General features: G+C 40.0%; 1 protein-coding gene across 2 annotated transcripts in view; it reads left to right on the plus strand.

The window, feature by feature from the left end:
• The window catches only part of olfm2a (olfactomedin 2a), a 40,243-nt gene that overhangs the window by 12,046 nt on the left and 4,266 nt on the right, over positions 1–23,931 (plus strand). Inside the window, exons 1-3 of one of the 2 annotated variants that reach the window (XM_086289550.1) lie at positions 7,463–7,901; positions 17,127–17,276; positions 22,478–22,633. In XM_086289550.1, the coding sequence (XP_086145676.1) occupies positions 7,758–7,901; positions 17,127–17,276; positions 22,478–22,633 (450 nt within the window). In that variant the 5' untranslated portion in view covers positions 7,463–7,757. Of the gene's footprint in view, positions 1–7,462; positions 7,902–17,126; positions 17,277–22,477; positions 22,634–23,931 lie in introns of those variants that run through there. The other variant, XM_086289551.1, reaches the window with a different exon arrangement.

The raw sequence follows: 23,931 nt of genomic DNA on the forward strand, positions 1-23,931 counted from the left end.
AAGTTAAAATCTGGATGAAAAAAATCATTTTGTAAGTTCAGTAAAGGCTGTTTTGAAGAGGCAGGTAGCTATGGGGGGGCTGTCTCAATTAGGAGGATTTCTTTGAGCTTTTGTTACCTTTCTGTTGTGAAGAAGACTTCCAAATTGCTGTCAGTAATTACTCCATTTACAGTAATAGCTTTCGCTATGTTACAGAGAATCAATGATTAGCTGGGAGAAAAGGTCAATATGTGGCATGGGCTCTGCTGTTGGTCTGGTGTGTGGGACATTGGTAAACAGGTCACATATCCAGAAAATGACTACAGTATTACAGTATCTGTAAGTGTCAATGCATGTCTGCACGCATCTACATATGTGCAGTGGCTCTGTGTGTGTGTCTGGGTGGGGAGGGGGGCAATTTAACTGGGCGTATCAAGCCTCAGGAAGGGCTGCACTGAGTCACATTCAGCTGGTGATGAGGGCACGAGAAGGAGCAGAACATAGAGCCATGCTGGGCTGCAGAATGCATTGCTGCTGATTGCCACATGTAGTCCTTGTGTATTGGTTTGATCAAGGCTTTTCTTTTTCCAAGCCCAAAGCAAAATGTGGCACCCTGCTTGTGCCTGATTGAGCTATCTAAGATTCAACCAAACACATACAGCTTATCGTATCCTACAAATAATACTGTACAACCCCCCATAGACAGTTAGGATTGTAATCAAGGGAGCAATCAGGAGCAATCAGTTCTTCTGTGAATAAATTTGAATGCATGTTCCAGCAGTATATTCAGAAAGCTACCCGGTATATTATACAAGATTGTTTTTTTTTCATGTCATGTGTGCTGGGTAAAAGAGAAATACTGTCTGCGAGTTTGGCTTGGATTTAAATGCTTTACTCACTCTCTGCACAATAGTTCTTGAAATCTTACTGTAAGTTTGACCATTCTGTGAGCTCAGTCGAGAATATTAGAGGTTCAGGAGCCTGATATGTGTATTCAATCTTCAGTCTTGCTTTGTCTGTGGATGGATCTTCTTGCTTTCATTGTGATTTGATTAGATGGGATTTATGGGCTATATTGTGTGACCAGGAGATATTTTATTTTGTATTCTTATGATCACAGTTATAATTAGAAATATCAATCATTAATCATTTACCATTGTGGAATCTGATGACAGTATAATCTTTGTTTTATATCTATGGTAATCTGAGTAAAGATTAATGTATGCATATTATCATCATTGTAATCAAGTCTCAAATGGTATCCATAGCATTGTATTCACCGTCCAAACTGGAGGGTCCAGCAGGACCTTGTTCTAATTCATTTGCAGGCCTACATCAGAACATGCACATACAGAGTTATGTAAACACGCACGTTCGCACACACACTTATTTACACAGGGAGGTCATGTCAGGACATTCTCTAGTTGGACACGCAGGCTCACAGAACTGCACAACATGACATGTCACACACTTGTTTTTCTCTAAAGTATCATCTGATGTTTGTATAAGGAGAACTTTGGACTATGGGGAGACTGTTATCATTTCCAGTAAGGTCTAACTGTGTGATGTCATCATGGGTTATATAAGGATGGGGAACGGTCCACTCTTTGGAGATCTGTGGCTGTACGCTTGTCTTCCCATGCTTCTGTTTTAGAAGTGTGTAATAAAATCACTATTTTTGTCACCTACACGGACTCGGCTGTTTTTCCTTCTTACCCAAACTGAACCAGACGTAACAATTGTAAAGACAGTAAATAAGCTCAGCAGTAAGGTATTGTGTTGGTGTCAATATAGCCATGCAGACACACTAACCAAATTAATTTCCTTTACTACATATTCCTAGAAGAACAAATTCTCACCTGTTCATGACTTTTATTTTAGCTAAGCGCTTTTAGCCTGACGCTAATGCTGTCACGTTCCTTGTTTTATTTTACTTTAACCCGCATTGCACAGCTTAACCAGGACTGTCACGCAAGCACCATAAAAGGGTAATGCAGAAAAATTCACAGCTCAGTGGAGAAAAAGTGCTGTTGCTCATGGAAGTGGACACAAATGTGAAAAAGCCTTGACATACACAGGCAAAACTCGGCATGCATATGTGAACACACCCACACTTAAATCGAAACGTAGGAGGAACATAACAAATGGGCTGTACTGTAGCTCTCACGGGCAGTATGTACCTAAGGTTACCTAATTGTCATCAGATTAATTAAGCTTAAAAGTTACCCTGATGCAAGTTCAAGATTAACAGACTCCCATGCAAGGTCTGAATGCAAGCGTCATATATCCTGTCATTATTCATACTCATCATCGTCAGTCATCTCTGCGGTCAGATGATTGTTCACTACTTGAATTATTGACCATATTCTTCAGAAAAGGGCGTGTCCTCTGTACTTTATGCACGCAAGTCTTGAATTGTGTATACAGTCCTCACATGGTCTCTGTCACTACTGTAAAATGTAAAACGCCAGATGAATTTCCTTAATCAGAGGCCTGCAGGAGCAATTAATAGATTAATCATTCCATGTTGCAAATACCAGTGTGTCTGTTGGCCTGAACCTTGGGGTACAACCTATTTACGGGATTTAAATAGTTGCCATGGTAATGAGGTCACACTTTGTTTAAGCTGATTTTGATCTTGATACATTTAGAAGGAAGTGGGCCTCCGTGTCCATCAGCTAATTAATGAATTATGACTCAGAAAAATAGCCAGTATTCTTAGAGCCAGATGACTCCGCTATCGTTCAGCGCTCAGGCGGGGGCTTTATTTCTGCGAAGCCTTGCTACTTCAGTCATAACAGTTCTGCATCATGATGATAGAGGTCTGTGTAATTAGCTGAGGTGTAATTTGGTTCTGTGTTTTAGCTGTGAATCTGTAGCTGGCTGTGTATTTATGCTTGGTGACAATGTTGCTTGTGCTTGGTGCTTTCTGTTCCCTAGTATTGTAGTCTCACCCAAAGCTTGTCCCTATAGCCTCTGGACTTTGTAGCGCTCTACTGCCACCCATGGGTGTGCACAAGTGTTTCCATTTCTGTAGTTGGAGGGCAGCTTCACCATTTGAACTGATTAAAAATGCCCTTTATATCCACACCCACAGGCAAGAGCAGAATGGCCTTTTTTTTAGATGTTTATAATAACAACACAAGGCCATGTTGGTGTGACTGTGCTGCAAAGCTTCGCAACATGCATCCCTCCACAGTAATGTATGTATTGCCAGAACAAGAGTTAAACATCATGTGCATCTTTTCTCATTGCCCAAAAAGCAAAGAGAAACAAAAGGGAGACAGTGAGGGTTCTTAGAGGCTATATAACATTTACAGTGAAGAAGTACAAAAGGGAGGGACAAAAAACTGCAGACAATGACACAGCAGAGTTATGCAGAAAATTATGCTGGCCAATTATTCGAGTCAAAATGATATGGAATGGAATGGCAGTGAAAATTAATCAAAAAGGATTAAATTAATACAGGTTAAATGGCTGACTTCCTCTCTGGCTAATATTTAATAAAAGCTTGTTCCGCCAACAGACTTTGTGATTAGACAGTTGATTGGCAGAGGCTGGAATTCTTTGAAGTATAACAGATTGTCCTCATCGCCCATTTTTGCCATAATTTATTTAGTCCATCTAGTCACAAAAGATGGCATATGACCCATAGTCTGTGAAAGGAATTTTAAAGAGCTCAGTGGAAACATGATCTATACAGCAACCGCTAAAGCACCACTTATCAGCAGCGGACTTTGATTGAGTGATGCTTCAAAAAGCAAGATAAATGTGCAAAAGTCAAACGTCGGGGAAAAGATATGAGGCTGGATCTTACATGAGCCTCCTTCAATATTGTTAACCAGCACAATTAGCAGGCACGGAATCAATGTGGTTTTGTTACTGGCACTAAAAAAAATCAGACTGAAGAATACATAATTGTGTACACTGCTAGTAGAAAATAGAGGGCTAAGAAAACTCCTCCCATGTGAAACTTGATGCATTTTTATTCAGCCATAATCTTTCATCTAAAAAAATATGCTCCTTAGAATGAATCATTTCTCTGTTTGAGGTTATGTATATCAAATCTACTTCAGTCGTACCGTTCTGCACACCAAAGCAGCCATCACAATAACCTTACAGGACTACACTATTTTTTGGCTAGTTTGACCTATTTGGACTATTACTTCTGAGAACATTATATGACAATGTCTGGGGCTCTGTTTAATTGCTGGAGCAGTACATAACTAGTACAGAATACTTCATGGCTGCTGACTGTAGATGGTTATATCAAAACTCTGGTCATTTTATTTAATTGAGCATAGCAATAGTTCAGGCAGGCCATTAAATCCAGCTCAGCCATAGACCTGTGTCAGCCTACACCAGCGGAAGGCTCAGTTGATACCCTTCTACTCATCTAATTGGCAAATCTCAGAAAGGACATGGTCTTTAGGTTGCTTTAGCCTTCTCACCATTACTGCATTTGCAGGCCACTCTGCAGCCCACCCACCACCACAGCTCCAACTTTTATGGCATATCTGACGTACCTAATGCCACATTTCTCATTCTGCTGGTTGCAGACGAGAGCCATGCTGCCAAATATAAATTACAGCTGATGGAAATAACAGTTTTCTTTGAACTGACCTAAATGATACCAATTTGGTTTATTTTGAGATCTGAAAATAGAAAGTTCAGAGCTTGAGCTTGATGCAAAGATGCGTCTGTGATTTAAAAAAAAAGACAAATTATAACTACTTTTATCTGTGTATGTCCTTTTATGTTTTGTGAAATTTTGAGTATGACATAGTGGAAAAACGGAAGCTGTATTGCCTTATTTTCATTCACAGGAGGGGATAAGAGTTTGTTTTTACTTTAGATTGGCATGATGCCAGTCTTTCTGATGATGGAAATTGTTGAGTAGGGGCTAGGAACAGCAATCTGTCAAAACATCCTTGGAAGTGTAGAGTAATGTGTGTGTTTTTACTTTCTCAGCATTTTCTGTGCTATCTTGCTATTGCATAATGCATTATTGAACTCTTATTCAGCAGCCAAACTGCACAAATTGGAGCCACAAAAAAACAAAAAAACAAAAAGAAAACAAACAAAAAAAACAAGCAAAAACAAAATAAGAACAAAACAAATAAATAGATTTTTTCTTCGAATCAAAGTGAAATATATTTTACTTCTTCTAGTTGCCACATCTGCACATTGAATGTTTGATCTCTATATCTATATCTATATTAAGCATCATCCTAAATTTCCTTTTCGCTCAGGCATCTTTCTTTGTTACCAGCTTTTCTTTGAGAAACCTGAGAAGATTGGCTCATTTGATTACGGAATAAAGACTCAGAGATGTCTGTATCTATACTTAAATCTTTGCTGCCACCCTGTGAATATGATCAATACTGCATGCTTTACAGATGATGTGTTCAAGGAAGCAAACAGTAAGGGAATTTGTAAAATATTGCTTCCCTCAACCTCCATATGTGAACAAAACCTTCTGAAATAAAATGAAACTAATCAAAAAGACTCAGCTCTAAAAAATATAATTACATTAGAGACCTGTATATGCACATTATAATCCAGAGATAAATATACAGATATAACTGGTTTGTTAGAAAACATAAAAGAAGCAAACTGTTATATTATTAATTTAATAATGAAAGATGAATACAAGAGTATATTTTTAAAATGCCCGTGGGCTCCATTAGAATAACCTTTTTAAGAAACAGGTACGTGTATGTGCGCGCGGTCACGTGTGAATGCGTGCGTGTGCTATCATGCACATTACATTTTACCTTTCTCACTAAAACCTCTGTTAGACATGGAAAAGTGTGACTCTAAACAGTGCTGCCACATTCACCCTCATATCTCCTTGAAGAATTTTCATAAGGTGACAGCTACCTGCCAACAAATTCCGTGTTGCTCAATAACAACGACAGGCAGTGGCCATCACCTGCTGTATGTTGACGGCTCTTGTTTACAATTCCACTGGCTACCACAAGGGGTCAGTGTTGCCACATGTAGGGCACAAACAAGCACGACTTAGGCAATAGCAGGTGAGTTGAGGATGGCTGACGTGTTTTGGATGGGGCTCAGAAAGCTGTCTCTTCTGATTATCACTTCACTGTACACCCCACACAGAAGAGCCCATATCATTCATCCAATGTGACTGCTTGAGAAAGGGAGCCCAGCCATGGCAGACAAAATGAATAAGTCAGCAGACCAGGAAGAAGGCAAGAAAAGGGGATGACCTGGCCGTTTTGCCTGAGCAAGCCATTCTGTCATCATTTAGGGCATAAAATGACACGGCCAGTCGTCAAATAACTTTCCAGTAATTGCTGTGAGCAGAGGCTTGAGACATGGTTCAATTTTCATACCGCTCCATCTGGTCCATTGTAGAGGTGAGCGGAAAATTCAAGCAGCTATGATCTCAAAGACAAAATGTTTCCACGAAATCGGTCTAGACTTCAGAACATGCTGGATGTCTGGCCTGACACAGGCTCAAACCAGACTTTCACCAAGGGAAATGACAGTAAAATGAGACAGAAACAGTTGGTAAGCTATCTGATACTGATTTACCTTCTGTTTGATCACAACAATAAAACTCTGCTACTTGAAAAGTAATCTAAGCATCATTTTTTCAGCAGGTCATCTCACAGCACCAGGATGAGTGAGAAAACGCAGGTTTATTATAACTTTAAGCCAAAATTCCAAGTTGGAAAAAAAAGCAGTCCTCTTGCAGATGTTTGCAATTACACGACGTAACATCAGAGTAAATTAACACAGTGAGCATCAAGAAGTTAGTGTCATTAGATACTTTTCTTATCACTCCGACATTGATTCTTTAAAAGTACAAGCTACAGGCTAATTTAGGATATGTCATGAAGCAGAATGAAAGATGAGCTGTCAGAAGCAGCCGTGGGTTGGAGCACCTGCATCTCTCCCACATCATGTCTCCCACTTTGCCAAACCACCTGCCCATATTCACTGATGAGCCCTTAGCCAACCTTTTAATCTAAACACCCACCGGTCTACATTCTCAGTCCTGTCTTTAGTACAAACACGATGATGAAACTGCAGGATGGTCTCCTGTGCCTAACATTGCACTCAGTTGCCCTGGGCATTCACATGTCACTTAACATAGAGCACAGATCAGTCCTATGAAATCAGTCTCAGATCTCTCTGCTTAAGAAATAAGTGCACGCGCGCACACATCAAGATGTGAGTCATAAAAGAGCAGGCAAATGTCAGCGAACGAGAGGGGAAGGAAAAAGAATGGATACATGCATGCAAAACAGGGCTGGAAAGAACAGAGGAAGGGCTGATTGGGAGGGGATGAGACGGAGAGGCAGCCAATGCGGAGCTCTGCATCTTGAGGAAGAGAGGAGGGGAGAGAGAGGGAGAGAGCTAAGAGGAGAGTAAGGAAGTGAGAGAGGTGGAAAGAGAGGGAGAGAGAGATGAGAGCGAGAATGTGGGGGAGGGAGGGAGAGGGTGAAGCTAAGGCAGTCACTCTGAGAGGGAAGGCTCCAGTGTGGTGCTTTTGGATGTGAGCTGCTCTCCTCTAACCAGCCTCTGCCCATCCCTTTGACTGAAACAGTGGTGTGTGGGTCTAGTAATTGTGCTGTACCAGCTGTGGGGGGTGCTGCTGCTGCTCAGGCTCAGGCACAAGCTGACTGGCTGGTTCCCTGGCTAGGTTGTCTGAGGCAGAGTGGGGTTGACTGGAGCTGAGGTCTAGGGAAGGGCAGGGCAGGGCTGGCTGTTGGGCCATTTGTGCCAGGGCCCCACAGGAAGCAAACATGAGCGTTCCTATGCTAAAGATCGGGGCAGTTCTCAGCACCATGGCCATGGTGACCAACTGGATGTCTCAGACTCTGCCCTCTCTGGTGGGACTCAACGGAACCACCATCTCCAGAGGGGGCACATCAGAAAGGATTGTCAGCGTGCGTATCAATTCTTTTTGCTTATTTGCAAGTGCGTGTGCAGTGTTTTTGTTTGAGCATGCTGTTGTGAATGTGAGAAAGAAAGCGAGAATGTGACAGATTAAAGAGAGTGACACAGCAGCAGACAGAGGGAGAAAGTGAAGAAGCAGAAGAGAGGTTTCAGAGAGACGTGTGAAGACGCGAGTAAGAATAAAAGAGCCCACGTTGTGTTAACAGAGAGACGATGGAGACAGATACGCATGTGAGAACAAGGTTTCAGTGAAGCATGAATGATGCATATGTTTGTGGGAGAGTCATAAGTATAAGGATGCAGAATTGTTGGCTTGTGATTGTGAGTGATGGTGAGTGGCGGACAGTCTAAGTGTGGATGTTTGCAGGAGACCATATGTTTTTGCCAGGGTGACAGGAGGTAGAGAGCTGTCCTGACTGATGCTCAGGCTGATCCTATCTGTCAGTCACCTCCAGGGTGGGAAGGAGGTGATGAGGAACACCGAGAGGTTAATACAGTTTTACAGCTTTGAGTATGTCTTATTCCTCCCTTGCTATGTCTATCTTTAAGCATTTTAGATTGTTATCGCCTCAAATTAAACACTGGCCTCATCCTGAAAGGTCATAAGGGCAATTAAGGTGTTTTATAAATAAAACAGCAGTTTATTTATTTATTTTGAATATTTTTTAGTGGTTAATGCTTGCATAATGTTGTACTCTCTTTCTCATGAGGTAACACAGACAATGAGACAGACAGGGAACAAACAAAAACAGAAAGAAAGAAATGAATGTAATATTTTCCGGATCATCTGCAGTAAGTGATCGCTTTTCCTCTATCCTGAGTGTCTTTCTATGGCAGCTTACCCATTAAGTAAATGTTCTGGTCTGTTCAAAAAGACAGAATGAAATTGAAAGTCCCAAGAGGTCTGTGACCATCTGGATGTGTGGTTTCGCATGCATATTGTGCATGACAGTGTTTGTGTGTTCAGACATGTACACATGGAATGTTTAGACATTCTTGTCTCAGGGGTGAAGGTCCATCTGTGGTAAGAAGAGTTTTAGGATGTAAAGTGGCTTGTTAAAACATAAATCTACCACTTTATGTCTTCCTAATGTAGCAGTGGTGTGCCAGTGGAAATGTTTCCCCTTTAAAGAACACTTTCAGACAGTAATATCTTTTTTTGAAAATGTCAAGCACCTGGAAAATTGCTTCAAACTGTTAATCTTTCAAACAACTTGCGCATATGTCGGGTAATTTAGAGCAGAACTCAAGGTAAGAAATGTTTGGATTATAAGTCTTTTATATTATTCTATTATTCCAGTTTTCCTTAGAGGTTATGGCTTAGTTAATCGCTGATTTCTTCTCTATACCAACTCATTCTGCTCAGGATCAGATGGGATAAAAATAAACATCGCCATGTTTATTTTCAATAAACTCTTTCCAAACAAGATTTGAGATCAGAAGCTTAATCATTTGCATTTCAAAAGACTGGATACAATAAAATACAATAAATAGTCATGAGTGGATATTTTCTTTGAGGCAGCCCTAATTCACTGCCAAAGGAGGAAAAATGTTGCTACTGAAGTTCATTTCATCAAAGTTTTAACAAAACTGATGAGCCCGTTTGATGGTGCCACAAATTATTACTGTGTAACAGTCTGTTGTGATGGGAAATGTCTTCTCTTTGAGACAGGGATAATCTCCGCTCATAAACAATGGCAGCAAATAAAACTTTAATGTAAAACCTTGCTTCAAAGTCCCGTCACTATTAATGAGACTTTTGCCTGTGATGATCTTAGAAGCAGTCATGACTCACAAATTGTTTAGAGTTTGAATCAAAGACAATCTAGCTGTGGTCTTGTGACACTCTGGTGCTAACATGCCAGTAGCTGTTGCCTGCCTGCTTTCCACCCTGGCACCCATGCATGCTGCATTGCATATTCTCTAAGCTCAGAGCTATTTTCCAAGTCTGCTTCACTTGCTTTCTGTGCCTGTCTTCTAACCAGCTGACCCAAGAACACAGCTGACTGAATTCATGTGGGCCTTTCTGTGATGGCACTGAGCACAACACTGCCTGGGTGCTTGTACACATCTGTGTAGTGCAGAACCATGTTCCTTAATGAGCAGACGAGACCCTGGAAACACTTACACAGAAGAAGCGTGGCTATAAAGAATTGCTAAGACAAGTTAAAGCTATAAACCTGCCAGACAGAGTGTACACACTAAATCATCTTTTTTATTATGATAGCAAAATGATTTATTCATCTATAAAGAGTGTTATACATTTAAAAAGAAATGTTCTTAAAGTGCTGTGTGGACACACAGCAGATACCAGGGGTATATCTGATAAATTTCTGCACTTTTTTCCAATTATTTATCAAGTTCTGGTCAATGAGACATAAAGGCATGGATTAAAAATGAGTTTTAATTTCTTAGTATAGCATATATATCTTCTCTGTCTGACCGCAAGACAAACAAGTGACAAGTGCTACTCAAGTAAAAGAAGTAGCACGATGTTCAAAGCTGAAAACAGTGTCAAGGAGAGCACTTATTATCTCGGGCAGAGGTTTAGGAGAAATAATGAGACTTCCAAATTTGCCTTCCAAAAAGAGTAATTACCATAAACAACTACTGCAATTCAAACATTACCTGCTATAAATTGTGAGACACAAGATACACCAAGTCTCTAATGCAGTTTGGCGTTCTTCAGCTTAGTATGTTCAACCTACAAAAACTGTCGTTGAAAAAAAAAAAGAGCTGTCTGTCCTTAGTTATAGAAATAAAAGGACACATTCACAGTGCGAGACACATAATAAAAAAAGGCTTGTCCATGAATCGAACCCTGCTGTGCTCTAAGTTAAAGCTGAAAATCTGTTGAGATGAAAAATGCTTGCTTTTCTACATAATAATAATAATCACTGAATCTCTCAACACTTTCAGTGAACACAGCATAAGTCAAGGATAACTGTCTCATTATAGATAAAAATAAATAAATAAATACATGTATGTGTGCACAAGACTGGCATAGATAGGTTCCTCTCAATAAAACTGCAGCAGGGTGCCTGGATGTGTATGCATGTGGTGACGCTCCCTTTGATATCTAAATTAAGAAAGCTGTGAGGAAGAAGTCTGAATAAAATATTCTCACCATCAGAGGAGAGAATGGAACAACAAATGTCAGTGTACAAAGAGGCAGGACACAGAAACTGATTGGGGTCACGCAGCCTCTGTCAGGATGTGAGACCGTAAACTTTATCACTTCCACTGCGGAATCCAATAAAGTGTATTGTAAAAATTGATTCTCAGCTATGGATTAAAAATTAAATACGACTGCAGGCTTTTATTTGCACACTTTATTTTTTACATTCATTGTGCTGCTTTCGATTAAATTTATCTCAGTTGGGATTCTGACAAGTGTAATCTAACGTCAGGTTAATGGGATGCAGTGGGAACAGCGACAAGCTCAGCCAATCTATAAAAGATCATTTTCAATTGTTTTAAACTTTAATTAATTATGTGATCGTCTAGCATAAAGCATTGATCCCAGAAAAGGGAATCAGGGTTTTGACATGGTTCATTTGTCATTATAAGAGTATAATTCCACCCTGCAGGACTCACGCCTGTTGCAATTCCTCCATTTTTCAAAAGCAATTCTGTAATCCATATTTCTACCAATGAAACACTAACTGTGTTATAACAGTTTACACAGTGTTTTCTCACATAAGCCACCCTGGCACTCTCTTGCCTGTGTTTAGCACCAGACATGATAGAGCTATCTTGCATCGCTGCAACAGAAGAGCAGAATCCAAATGCTTTTCACTACGGCACCTGGCACGGCGCTGGCTGGAAAAAGTGTAGAGTTGCAGTTGCGCACTCATGCCGAGTGCCAGCGAGTGTCATTTTCTTTAACCTCTCCAAGAACCCCCCCTCTTCAAAAAACACTTGATGCATATGCCCACCCCCACTGTCACTCAAGTGTGAGGTGGATGGGGAACGGGTTGTGGGTGCAGATGGAAAGCGAGCAGGACGCCACTGAGAAAGGCGGCAGTCATGAGGGTGATGGAGAAAGACGGAGAGAAAGGCAGTAGGGAGCCAAAATGAGGCAGTAGGGACAGGGCCATGATGAGTTTATGACTCATATTATTGACTGGCAACCATGCTGAGCTGATTGTGTTAATCACTTTCCTTGGGAGCAGAGGAGACCTGGGACTTCACTTGGTGTCTTTATTATTTTAAAGCCCAGCAGCTGGCTTTGGCATTAGGGATTTACTGATTGTTCATTTGAAGAGTGAATGTGTGCATTGACATGTTTATCTATATACACTCAATTATAGCAATAACTGGCAAATCTGAAAATGAGAACCGATTGTTTGGGTATAATATAGATAAAATCGAACACTGTGCAACAGAGACAGATGTCTAGTTTTTTGGGGACAAGTACTGATGGATGTTAATGCCTGGCATAAAGCATCATTCTGCTGACAGAGAGGAAAGGAAAGTAAAGCATTTTTTATGAAAGCTGGCACTGCTGGATGACAATGAAGGAAAGAAAAAGATTATTTAGGTAGAACTTCATATTTTATTTCCTGAATAAGAATTCCCCTTCTCAATGACGTCTAGATTTCATCTTCTTCTATGTCTTCTGTCTTTCTCCGTGTACAGCTCGACCTCTCCTCCTCTTCTTAACCTGTCCATCCTCGGTAGTGTTGCAATTTCTCAGCCGTGTTGACAGTTCACAGTGTAGTGGTCAGCTCTCTTCCATATCTCACAACTTGTGCCTGCCTCTGCCTGTTTGCCCCTTCTGCCTGCTGCTTATGAAAGTTATAATAGACTTCCCGTCATGCTCATAAAGTAGGGAGCTGTAGATTTATGATCTCATTTAACTCTGGCTTTACAGCAGCAAGCTCCAGGGTTGGTTTAATGAAACGCCAGAGGAAGTCCATCCTGCAAATCAGCAGTGATACCACCAGCTCAAATGTCTAATTGGATAATACCTCTAAACTTTGCTAATCATTAACAAAACCAAGCAGTCTTAGTTTCTTTGTGCTACAGAGAATCACTCAGATAATGGTTTAACTTAGTAAGTTTTTTTTGGTGGAATCAGCTCTGATTTCTCTGCAGCAGGAAACAGTGGAGAAGCATCTAATCTTCACTTATCTCAGCACAGATTCCCCTAAAGTTGTCAATCAGCATTGTAACTGAATACCGTTTAAACCAAGCTAGAGGAAATTAGAGCCACTTCTCTCTTCTCCGTCAGCCTTTCTGAAAGCACAACTTCTCCTTTTCTGCTTATGAAAGTAAGCAGTTCCTCCTTTAATCAGTTTTCCCTTGGGAGGATGGAAGTTTGTGGTTTGAAGATATGTTTGCAGCTGATGGTGATGGGACGTCATGCATCCAGGCTATCTGATATGAGGTCATGGAAATGGAGGAGACTCTGAGTTGGCACAAAGTGGGAAATCCAGAAATATTAACGAGTAATTTTCATTTTAGTGAGCAAACCCAATTGATTTTTAATTTCTCCAACCCTTTGTGGTTTCCTGTTGTTTTCATTGCTGCTGTTTTCGCCATTAATGGGCTTTTACATAGCAGCCATGTTACAGTTTCAAACCTGTCCATTACATATTTTATTTCATCCCATACATCTAATGGATAAATTTCTGGTATAGGGAGCTAAACGCCTTCCCTCTGCTGAAACCACCATCTGTGTCTGGGAGAAAAGGATCATCCTTTAAACCTTAGGTACTCCAGATAGCCGCACTGATAGCACGGCGACAGCTCAGGTTATGTTATCGTCACTACTCAAGTGTAGCAAACTAATACACGAGCTGCATACAGTATGCAAACATTACTCACACTCGTTTTCACTCTGCATATCTTGAACATAATTATGGATAAAGGAAGATATTGAGAAATTAGCCTTTTTCATTACTAATGAGATGTTTGCTAGACTACATAGTTTTGACTGTCTTAAATGAACCAATGTCAATGACCCATTCTGTAGAGATGCCTCATATTAATATCATATTAATACATTCCAAAACATATTTAAGTTTATGACGCTATGTTCAATGTGAGAGATCACTAGCTCTGATATAAAGATCCGTCTGGGCACAAAGCATATAAGGACAAGGCACATTTGCATTTAAGAATTACCTTTTCTCTCCTGCTCCCTAAACTGTCACTGTGATGAGAACGGTGAAGTTAGTGCTGAACCGATAGGTGGGTGGTAATGAAACTGGAAGTGATTCAAATAAGCTCTTCATTTCAGCTCAGCATTTATGAAACTTTAATGAACAGAAGAGAAGATTGGTTGCTGTGAAAGCTCTCTGGCTTGGAAAAGCACAGGAAGAGCACAGCGTGATATTAAACATGTTGGAAAATGAAGAAAGCATGATAATAGGCTGACATGGCTCTGATATTAAAAGAAGCTACTTTCAGCTGCTCCCTTACTCGCAAGGGGTCGCCACAGCAAGTAGCTCCACATGTTTTATTTGGCAAAGTTTTTACAGTAGATGCCTTTCTGACGAAACCCAACGTGCCTCTGATTTTATTTTGCTGAATTTCTACTGCCCGCTACGTAAGATTTCATTTGGGAAAGAAAAAAAAGTTGGTGCGACACCGACCGTGGCTCCCTTTGAAGCTGATAGCAATATGAAAAATTAATGCACACTTCTGCATCCACTGGCAAAAATCTAGCTAAGCCCAAAGTGAATATCTCGTGCATAAGCGGACAAGCCCTAGGTGTGTGGATATGCAGAATTATTTTACCGAAGACTGCAGACACCTTAAGAATTAGCAGCTTAAGTAGATTTTGCCGTTTGTATCTAGAAAACCTCCACCTGTTCACACTGCAGGGTACCAGTTTTAATGAAAGTGCTTGTAACCAGCTGTGACTTCACATTCTAGTATTTTACACACATTCACAGTATTATATCAGCCATTACATAGACTCTATAGTTGTGAAGTAAGCATGCATTACAGCTGCAGGAATTTCCAAACATAGCATCTTGAGGGTGTGGATCAGATGTGTAGTTGCATTTCAGTGTGATCCCACAATGTATGTATTATTCCACAAGAATGTATGTAAGTACTGTATGTTGAAGCATACTCATACTGATATACATAGACATTATGACAGAACAAGTTTTAGCACAGATGACCGCTCTCACACGCGAGAATAGCCACAGACTTCAGCACATACAGAAACCTGACAGTGAGTGAGACGTGAGCAGGGAATTAGATGCTGAAAAAGATGCACCCCCCACCAAACACACCCACACACATACATACAAACTCCCTCATGCCAAGGCAATGGCAGAATGAAACAGACCATCAGACAAAGATGAAAGGTTCTGCTGTGGCGACTGGCTCTTTTGTCTTAACTCTGGCTTTGGCTATTGTGCCTCTGTATCACCATATTATAGACTTTTGATGGTCGATTGCCTCGGAGAAGGAAGACTAATGATAAGAAAGGCACTGAGTGACAGAAAAAAGTGCAAGTCACTGCAGGGACTGGAAAATATGCAGCAAAACTGATAATACTGTAAAGATATTTTAACCAGTGTGCCAATGCGTTCCACGGTGAGTCTTTCACATGGAAAGTAGAAATTCAGTCATCCTGAAATATAGCTAATATATCTATTTAATACTATATGAATAGAATATTTCTCCTTACTTAGCTTAATTAAATTTAGATGCAGTCATATAAATAATTCATGAGTCTATTTAATATGCATTGAATATAATGAAAAAGAGAAAATGTGATAAGAATTACGCGTAGAACTTTATTGTTGCTATTGGCACAGGATATTTAAGTCTCTCACATAGCTATAGTCTGTTTGCCATCCCTCGATTTAAAGTAAGTCAGATTTAAGATACGCTCTTTCTGCAACTGCAAGGGAAGAAGAAGGCAGTGAAAGAGGGAACAGAACGAGTGGAGAGGGGGTGGCGTGCCAAGGGATTGGCAGGAATGACAAGATGTGACAGTGAGCACATTGGCTCGCAGGGTGGTTGCTACTTTACACTCCAATCACACAGTCCCCCTGTCCCCCAAGACATTTTAATCTGATCCCCCGACCCAAGGAGACGAGATCACAGCATAACACTGCTCAGAGGAAAGCAGGAGACAGGCACAGAGCTGAGACATAACATTTTATTTCTAGACTTTTCCGACCTCTTATATGGATGGGTCTTAATTGCATCTCCAAAACGGCTCTTTCTTGTCTTATTACAGCTTGCGTCATATGCTGGCTATGCTAGATGCAATGTAAATGAGCAAATCAGAATAGAAAAACCTTTGCGTAAATTGTGTAATGCATACATGTGTGATTGCAAGCGCACAGCGTTGCTTTTGATTGGATTAGACAGAGAGAGAAACATCCATCCTTTTAGCCTCTCCCCTCCTTCACTGGTAAGGGGCTGCATTATCGATCGTGAACAGCTCCATTTCCTTTCTGTGTCCAAACTTATTAGATGCTGTGCTTTTGTACAGCCTGTTCTGATCCCTTTTCCTTCCTCTTTTCTTTGAAATCCCCATTTTCCACCAATTTATCTTTGTCTTTCTTCATCCTCCACAAAATTCTTGCTCTGTCTTTGTCACGTCAATGTGTTCTCCATCCATTTGTGTATTTTCCACCAGTCTGTCTTGTCTTATCTTAATCGACACCCATTTCAGCTTTCACCCTCTCCATTATCTTCTAGATGACTCTTCTATCCTCTATCTCTCCCTGCTGGTGTCTTTTACTACTGTGACTACCAGCTCTGTCAGTCTCTTCATCTCCAGTTAAAACTGAAATTAAACTGCAAATGGTTTTGAATAGTTGGGGTGAGCAATTGTCATTAATTTTCTTAGGAGAGGATTCATTTCTGAAAGAGTCACAAAGAAAAAAGTAATGTAATAGAGAAATTATGACTTTGCAGCTAATTTATGGTGACAGAATAGGCTCAACCAATCATGATATAGGATGTATAAAAGAGTCTTTTATTTTCTTCAAAAGGCTTTATGCAACACTTTTAAGTATTAGATAAATTTATTGTCTTAGACACGTTTTATAAGGGTGGAACACTTTTCAGATTACCGTTGATGCGTGCTGGCAGAATAAAATATCTTGTCTGCCCTCATGCATTTTGAAAAGCCAATTTGGTAGTAGCACAGATAAACAACTGCAGACATAAACAACCATATTTTATTTTTTATTTTATGCCTGTAAGATATATGTGTCTCTGTATTTCTGCAGGCTCTATACCCAAGACCAGAGGAGGGCTGGGAGATCTACAGTTCAGCGCAGGACGCAGATGGGAAGTGTATCTGTACCGTCGTTGCACCAGCCCAGAACATGTGTAACCGCGACCCACGCAGCAGGCAGCTTCGCCAGCTCATGGAGAAGGTGACAGCTGTCAATAACACACCCACACTGGGACACGAGTATTACCCACACAGACATGCAAGCACAAACTGCCACACTGGGCTCGTGTCTGACGCCGTCTGTCACATAAAGGCTGCTGAAGTGAACGGTTTTCCTTTACGCTGCAGTTGATCAGTTGTGCATATGAACACGACACCAGTCAGAAGACTGTTGTTGAGCAGCTGAGTACCTGAAAATTAATGAATTATGAATTGCTAATGAAAAATATCCAAAAACCAACCCATGTAATTGAATTCACTGAACCTTAGCCTTACAATGTTTCTATTATAAATATAAATTTATGAGATAGAAATTAATAAAATTAACTTTTAACAAGTCAGTGAAGATTACAAGTACTTTAGGTGGAGACTTGTAAATTAAATACTGTGTCACCAAATCTGGGTTGATTAGGACATTTCATTAGAGCTTTTGTGCTTACTTGTGATATTGATAGCATTTAATGATGTAGTGTGTATTATGAATGCAGTTTTCAACAGGCAGAGAATAAATCTAGGCATTATTTAGATGCAGTAAAGCATTACTGACTGACACGTAGAGCATGCTAATACCTAGTGCGCAAACACAAACACACAACTAAGGTCAGGCAACAGGTAGGTTCATAAATGACCCGCAGAGGCTTGTTAAATATCCAGATCTACAGGCAGCACACCTGTCTCTTTTTATTTATTTAATTCATTTAATTTGTATTCATGTCTGTTTAAACAGTAGAAACCAGAGAAATGATGTTAAACACCTTTCAAGTACTTGATGGGCTATGGCAGAGTATCTTCGGTCTGCTCTCCAGTTCATTCATAGTACAGTTGATTTTTTTTCGTGGACAATCAAAACCAGTGAGTAGGTGAAAGAGAGGCTGGCTTCACCGAGTAACTGAAAGCCTAGGAGCAAAGAAGCAGAATGGAGGAGAGGAAAGACAGGAGGGGTTGACATTGATGTGGTCTTGTGAGGAGAGGTGGTGGTAAATTGAGATGCTGAATAAGCTCCGAGGCCCTGATGGATCAATGAGACACCTGAATTCACATATTGCATTCATTCTCATTGAAGTTTCCCTTTTCCCCTGACAGTCTCTGTCTGCTCCTGTTTAAAGCACATGTTCACACTAACAAAATCCACACTCATCCACACTTGAAACGAAGCATATTCCGACAGAAAAGGAAGAGCCTTGAACATAAAGAGACAAACTCAGTAAAACTGGTGAGAGAAGTTCACCTACACATTTGTGCGATGCAAAGTATATATTCCTTTATAGTCTCCATATTTGCTCTTACAGTGTGTGTGTGTGTGTGTAAAGAATAGATTTTTATATATATTAAAAGACTGCAAGTTCAGTTTTATAATAATGCACTATAAAAATGCACTAGTCTGTTTGCATGTTGATGTTTTTTCCCCCTCATTTTTGGTAAATATAATTCTTTGGGAACTGACAGGATTCAGTTCATTTTCATTCTGAACCTTTGGGAAAAAAAATAACCTGGTAAAATGTATATGAAAAGTGCATATTATAAAATACTGTTTATATTTGGAAAACTTTAGATTAATTCTGAATGCAAAGCAAGTGCACATTAATACTATTTCCTCATCCCCCTCTTTTGTCTGAGTTTTTTCCTTTAATTCCTTTAATTCCATGTTCCGGCATGTAGAGGGCTGCTCGATTTTGGTGCCACCCATTTAACGAAAGTGAAGTCATTTTCGACATATAATTTTTGGTGTTGTACTTTGCATACAGTTCTTGAGCACTTATCTCACAGCCAGTTGCACCGGTGTTGTTAATCCAGGTTGGAGGATGACACATTTTATTAAAATAAGCTTGTAGTTTCTTATAGATTTTTTTTCTTCAGTAGCATGCCATTGTAAAATTATAATTAGCATTTCAGACATAGATCCCAGTGTGGTTTCTTTCAGTGGTTTCCCTTTTGACCTTTTATTTTTTGATTGTTTCCAAATATGTCCTGGAGTTCAGTATAAGCAAGGTGTCAGCTTTTTTCCCCGCTGGCCTCCTGCCCTGCATACAAGTACAAACACCCCTTTGTTGCTGACTGGCTGGAGTAGTGTTGCATGGATTGATCAAGTCAGTTTGTTTATTGCCCGTCTCCAGATTTTTATTTTTCACTGTTGTAACAAAGCAGCCTGCATTGATTAACAGTAAGCGATTGATTAAATTAAAATAAATAAATGGCTTACAGTACTTTGCCATTTTTTTCCCCTTAGTGATTCAAATGAGTCATACAATCATATATAAATGCAGTCTTCTGAAAAACTAAGTACATTGCTTCTTTAGAAATGAAGAGGGTAAGTAGCAGACAAGTCCTTCTAATCAAATGCACTTGATTAATTGACCATCTAATGTGGACACCTCTATAACGGCAGAGGTAGTTTCCTGGCCAGGTGTGTGTTAACACAATGCCATGGAGAAAAGACAAAGGAATGATCTCAAAGAAGCAAATATTGGTGAGAATGGCTCTAAGGCTCTTTCTAAACTATTTAAAGTCCATTATTCTACAATGAGAAAGATTATGCATGAGTGGAAAAGATAGTTGCCAATCTTCCCTCGAGTGGATATCACAACAAATTCACCCAATGTGATGTTCAGTGAAATGGCAAAAAATCCCGAGAGCTACATTTCAGACTCTACAGGCATCAGTTAGCATGTTAAATATTAACGCTCATGTAAGGCCACCTGTCTGAAAGCTAAACCTTGTCCAAAATGTGTCCATGCAACAAGACACCCAGCAGCAAATCTACAGCAGAACAACTAAAAACTGAAAGAATCAGTGTTTTGCAGTGGTCAAGTCAAAGTCCAGACATCGACCTGATTGAATTGCTGTGGTGGGTGAAATGCTCAAATGGAATTATGCAACATTGTAAAAAGAAAAAAAAGAAAAAACTAAATTTCTTGCATGCACACTACTTGTAAGACACTAGTTATTAGAACCAAACACTCCCATCTACTACTGTCCACAGCCCAGCTTGAGGACACCTGGGGTCAATGCTGTTTCAGCTGCACACAAGACGTTAGTTTAAAGACTACGTGTTATTCTCTGTGTATAAGCACATTATAGTTCCATGCCCACCAAGCATCCTCATTTGAACTCAGAGCATGCGGGTGAAATGTTTGATTGGACCAGATCCACAAAATCTCTCTCTGACAAAGAAAGCCAAGGATACAATAACAATGTCAAAACAGCCCCTCTGTTCAAAGAATTTAAAGTAGCCTTGTGCAAAATCTCTATTCAGCTTTCTGTAAAGCCAGACAAAATGCCATTTAATGCAGAGCTGACCTGAAGAATACTGTGCAAGAGTGCTCACAACATACTTTTAAACACCTTATGGACTCTTTTAACCTCTCTATGTAACTGTGTTGAGGTAAAAAAAAAAAAAAAAAAAAGTGATATGAGGCCAAAGTCAGCCATACACATAAAGACACTTTTTAGGATTTGTTACAAAGTGAGTCATCGCGCTGGACAAGAAGCAGATACACCTGTGACTGATTCATCTGAGCTGGTGAGTGTAGAGAGAATCTTATGTGACCAAAGGTAAGCATGAAATGCCACAACTCAGAGGACTGAGTGGTCCCAGCTGTCAACTGCCCTGGAGGGTGGTGACACTGCATTTGTTTAGAGTCCATCCTGCTGGAACATTTTACCCTTCCACATTCTTCCATCTAATGCACATGTAGTGCTGTAAAGCAACTTTTAATTAGTGAAGGGATATATTTTCTGACCAAATATAACCAGAACGGTTCATGAAGCACATGAGGAATGAACTGGTTGTAGAAAACAAGGGACACAAAGTAATTGAGTGGGTTGTCAGAGAGTAGGCAAGCAAAGCATTTGGTGCAAAGTAGAATTTGTTCCAAACGCTGACCTTTGAGAGCTTGGCCTGTTTTTTGTTTATGTTAGGAGTGATATGAATAAGTATATTTTGCTTGCTTGGAGTTTTGATTGCGCATGTCATTGTGGGTGGGCGTCTGTTGCTGTGGGGAGTTGTACATATGTACCCATACGCCTCCAGTATACACGACAGCCCAGTAATATTTATCAATGTTCAACTGATTTCTGGCCAGTTCAGTGCATCGTGCAGGAGATGAGGGGGTGCATGAATCAGTAGGTTGGTTATGCAGAAACAGAGTGGGCTGTCAAAAGTGAATAAGCTGAGTACCCTTTAAATTTTGCAATACATCCTACTACTTTTATCAGCAGTCACATCATCAATAAACACTAGTTGCCTTGTTCCACTGGTCAGCACGCATACCCATGTCACAACATTGCCTCCACCATGTTTGACAGACGGTAGGTAGATTTCTTTTTCTTTGCAGACCTTTGTAGGCTCTTTGAAATGTTTTCTGATAAAGCCAAGTCGAGCCTTCCTGTGTTTGATTGTACCAATTTTGTAACATTTTGTAAACCCTCTGTATTTCCTATCGTGAAGGCATTTCTTGATTGTAGAATGTGACAATGATGCAGCTACCTCTTCAAGAATGTTCTTAAATTTCATAGATTGTGAAGTTGTATTTCTTAACCATAGAAATAATATTGTCATCACTGTTGAATATTCCTGTCATCATAATTATTTAAACTGAGAGTTGTATGCCTAATTCTATATTCAGTGTGATTAGTGTACATTTTAAAGCCCATTCTTTATTTCAGTAATTTTTACAGCTTATGAATGAAACAGTACAGATTATGTAGTTTCAACCAACTTCTTTAACTTAACATATTTAAATTCAAAAACAGAGCCACCTCCACATTCTTCTTTGGCTGTAATATTTAACTTGGAATATGAACGAAATGGGAGCAGAAGTTTTTTTTTAGTTGTTTTTTTTTAGTATCTGCACACGAGTACTACAAAAAAGATGCCTACAGACAAGTAAAGGACAAGTTTATAGACATTTCACATTCACAGCTGAGGCCACAAAGTTTTCAGTTCACCCCACCTGTGTATCTGGAAAACCCATGCCAACCCCAAACTACGAAGGCAGGATTACAGCAGGACTTTTTTTCTTGCCTGACTCATTTACTGCAATTTAAACTAAATAATGAACAACTGCAAAAATGAAACTTACAATAAATGATCTGTGATTGAGGTGTAAAATGAGAAAAAAAAACTCCTCCTCTAAGATAACCCGCGATCATTAGTGTCATTGTGGGTTTGTTTTTGTGACGCAGGTTCAGAACATCAGCCAGTCAATGGAGGTGCTGGACCTAAGGACGTACAGGGATCTACAGTATGTCAGAAACACAGAGAGTCTAATGAAAGTGGTAGATGGAAAGCTGAAGGTGGCCTCTGAAAATCCCCGCAGCCTCAATCCAAAGGGCTTTCAGGTAATTGGCTCTGTGTCTCCTCATGTACAGTGTGTGTGTTGGTGTTTATATGTGTGTATATTATTGTCAAGTGAATGCAGACACTGTTGATTTGGCACTGCTCGCCAAACTTATGCATTGCAATCTCTTTTGCTCTTCACAGACAATAAAATTTTGTATGACTCGCGATGCACTGCAGCATAAACATAGGTACACAAATTCATTTCCAGTCTTATATGAGTTCTTTTGTCATGCACAGAGAAATCCAAGTAAATCGCACACTCATGAGTGATTAAATTCTTGGACCTAGAAAAAGTATGGGGTTTTTTTATGGGGGGGAGGGGGGTTGCATTTGTCTCTTTGTATCCATTTGTTCTCTATCTTCAGTGAGCTTACTACTTGATATACTTAACATTCTGCTGTCTGCCTTTAGATAACAGGCACATACATTCACATTTATCTCTACCTTATCTGTCTACAAGCTAGGGCTTAGCTGCCATTATTAGTAAGCCTTTTTGTCTTCCTGTCAGCAGGCTGTCCTACTGGGGTTTTTTAACATTTCTCACACTCTTACAGATATTAGATGGACCATAAAATAGTTTGATTAAAAGATGGCTTGATAAATGATAAGTGTGCTTTACTGCTGGGTCCATACTGCAGCACAAGGACAAGCACGAATGCCTGTGTTTTGCTTTCAGTGTGTTTTATGAAAGCCATTCCAAAGAAGGTAATGAAGATGTTTATAAAATTAACCAATTCATCAGCACTGCCTGAGATGACTAAAATATGCAGAACGAAATGAGTTATATCTTCTGATCTATCTTAATTCAACAAAGAGGGGAAAAAGCTGGATTTGTCCAGACCAGGTTGGCTGATGAATGCGTGCAGCTTAAAGTTGCCGATGGCAGAGTGCGGGAGATTAACGAGAGTGAATTTTCTCTTCTTGAAAAAGTGAAAATGAGATTTATGATGTGGCGCCACAGGGCTGAGAGCTGCTCCATCACCAGATTTACGATAAACCTTAACAAGGAGGAAACAGTCCCTCCTGTGGCGGCCACACTTTATTGATACGCCCAATTCTCTCTTGAACCCACTTCTCTCCACGTAGGCAGCCAGGTTCTCCTGCAGCTTCCTGTACTCCTACGGACATGTTGTTCTTTTAACTTCTAAACACACGATGAGTCACAGTCCAAGTTTATTTACAACTAGCTCTGCAACTGCAGCAAGTAGGTGAAGTTTCATCACCCAAAACAGATCACAGGCGTTTGGCCAATTTGAATAGTGTTTCTCATATAGGTGGCTTTCCAATCCAAAATATT

Source organism: Aulonocara sp. 'chitande type north' Nkhata Bay, linkage group LG4, assembly GCF_057382095.1.
Source record: "Aulonocara sp. 'chitande type north' Nkhata Bay isolate Kocher_YH1m ecotype deep benthic linkage group LG4, A_spYH_male_GT1.1, whole genome shotgun sequence".
NCBI classification, from domain to species: Eukaryota; Metazoa; Chordata; class Actinopteri; order Cichliformes; family Cichlidae; genus Aulonocara; species Aulonocara sp. 'chitande type north' Nkhata Bay.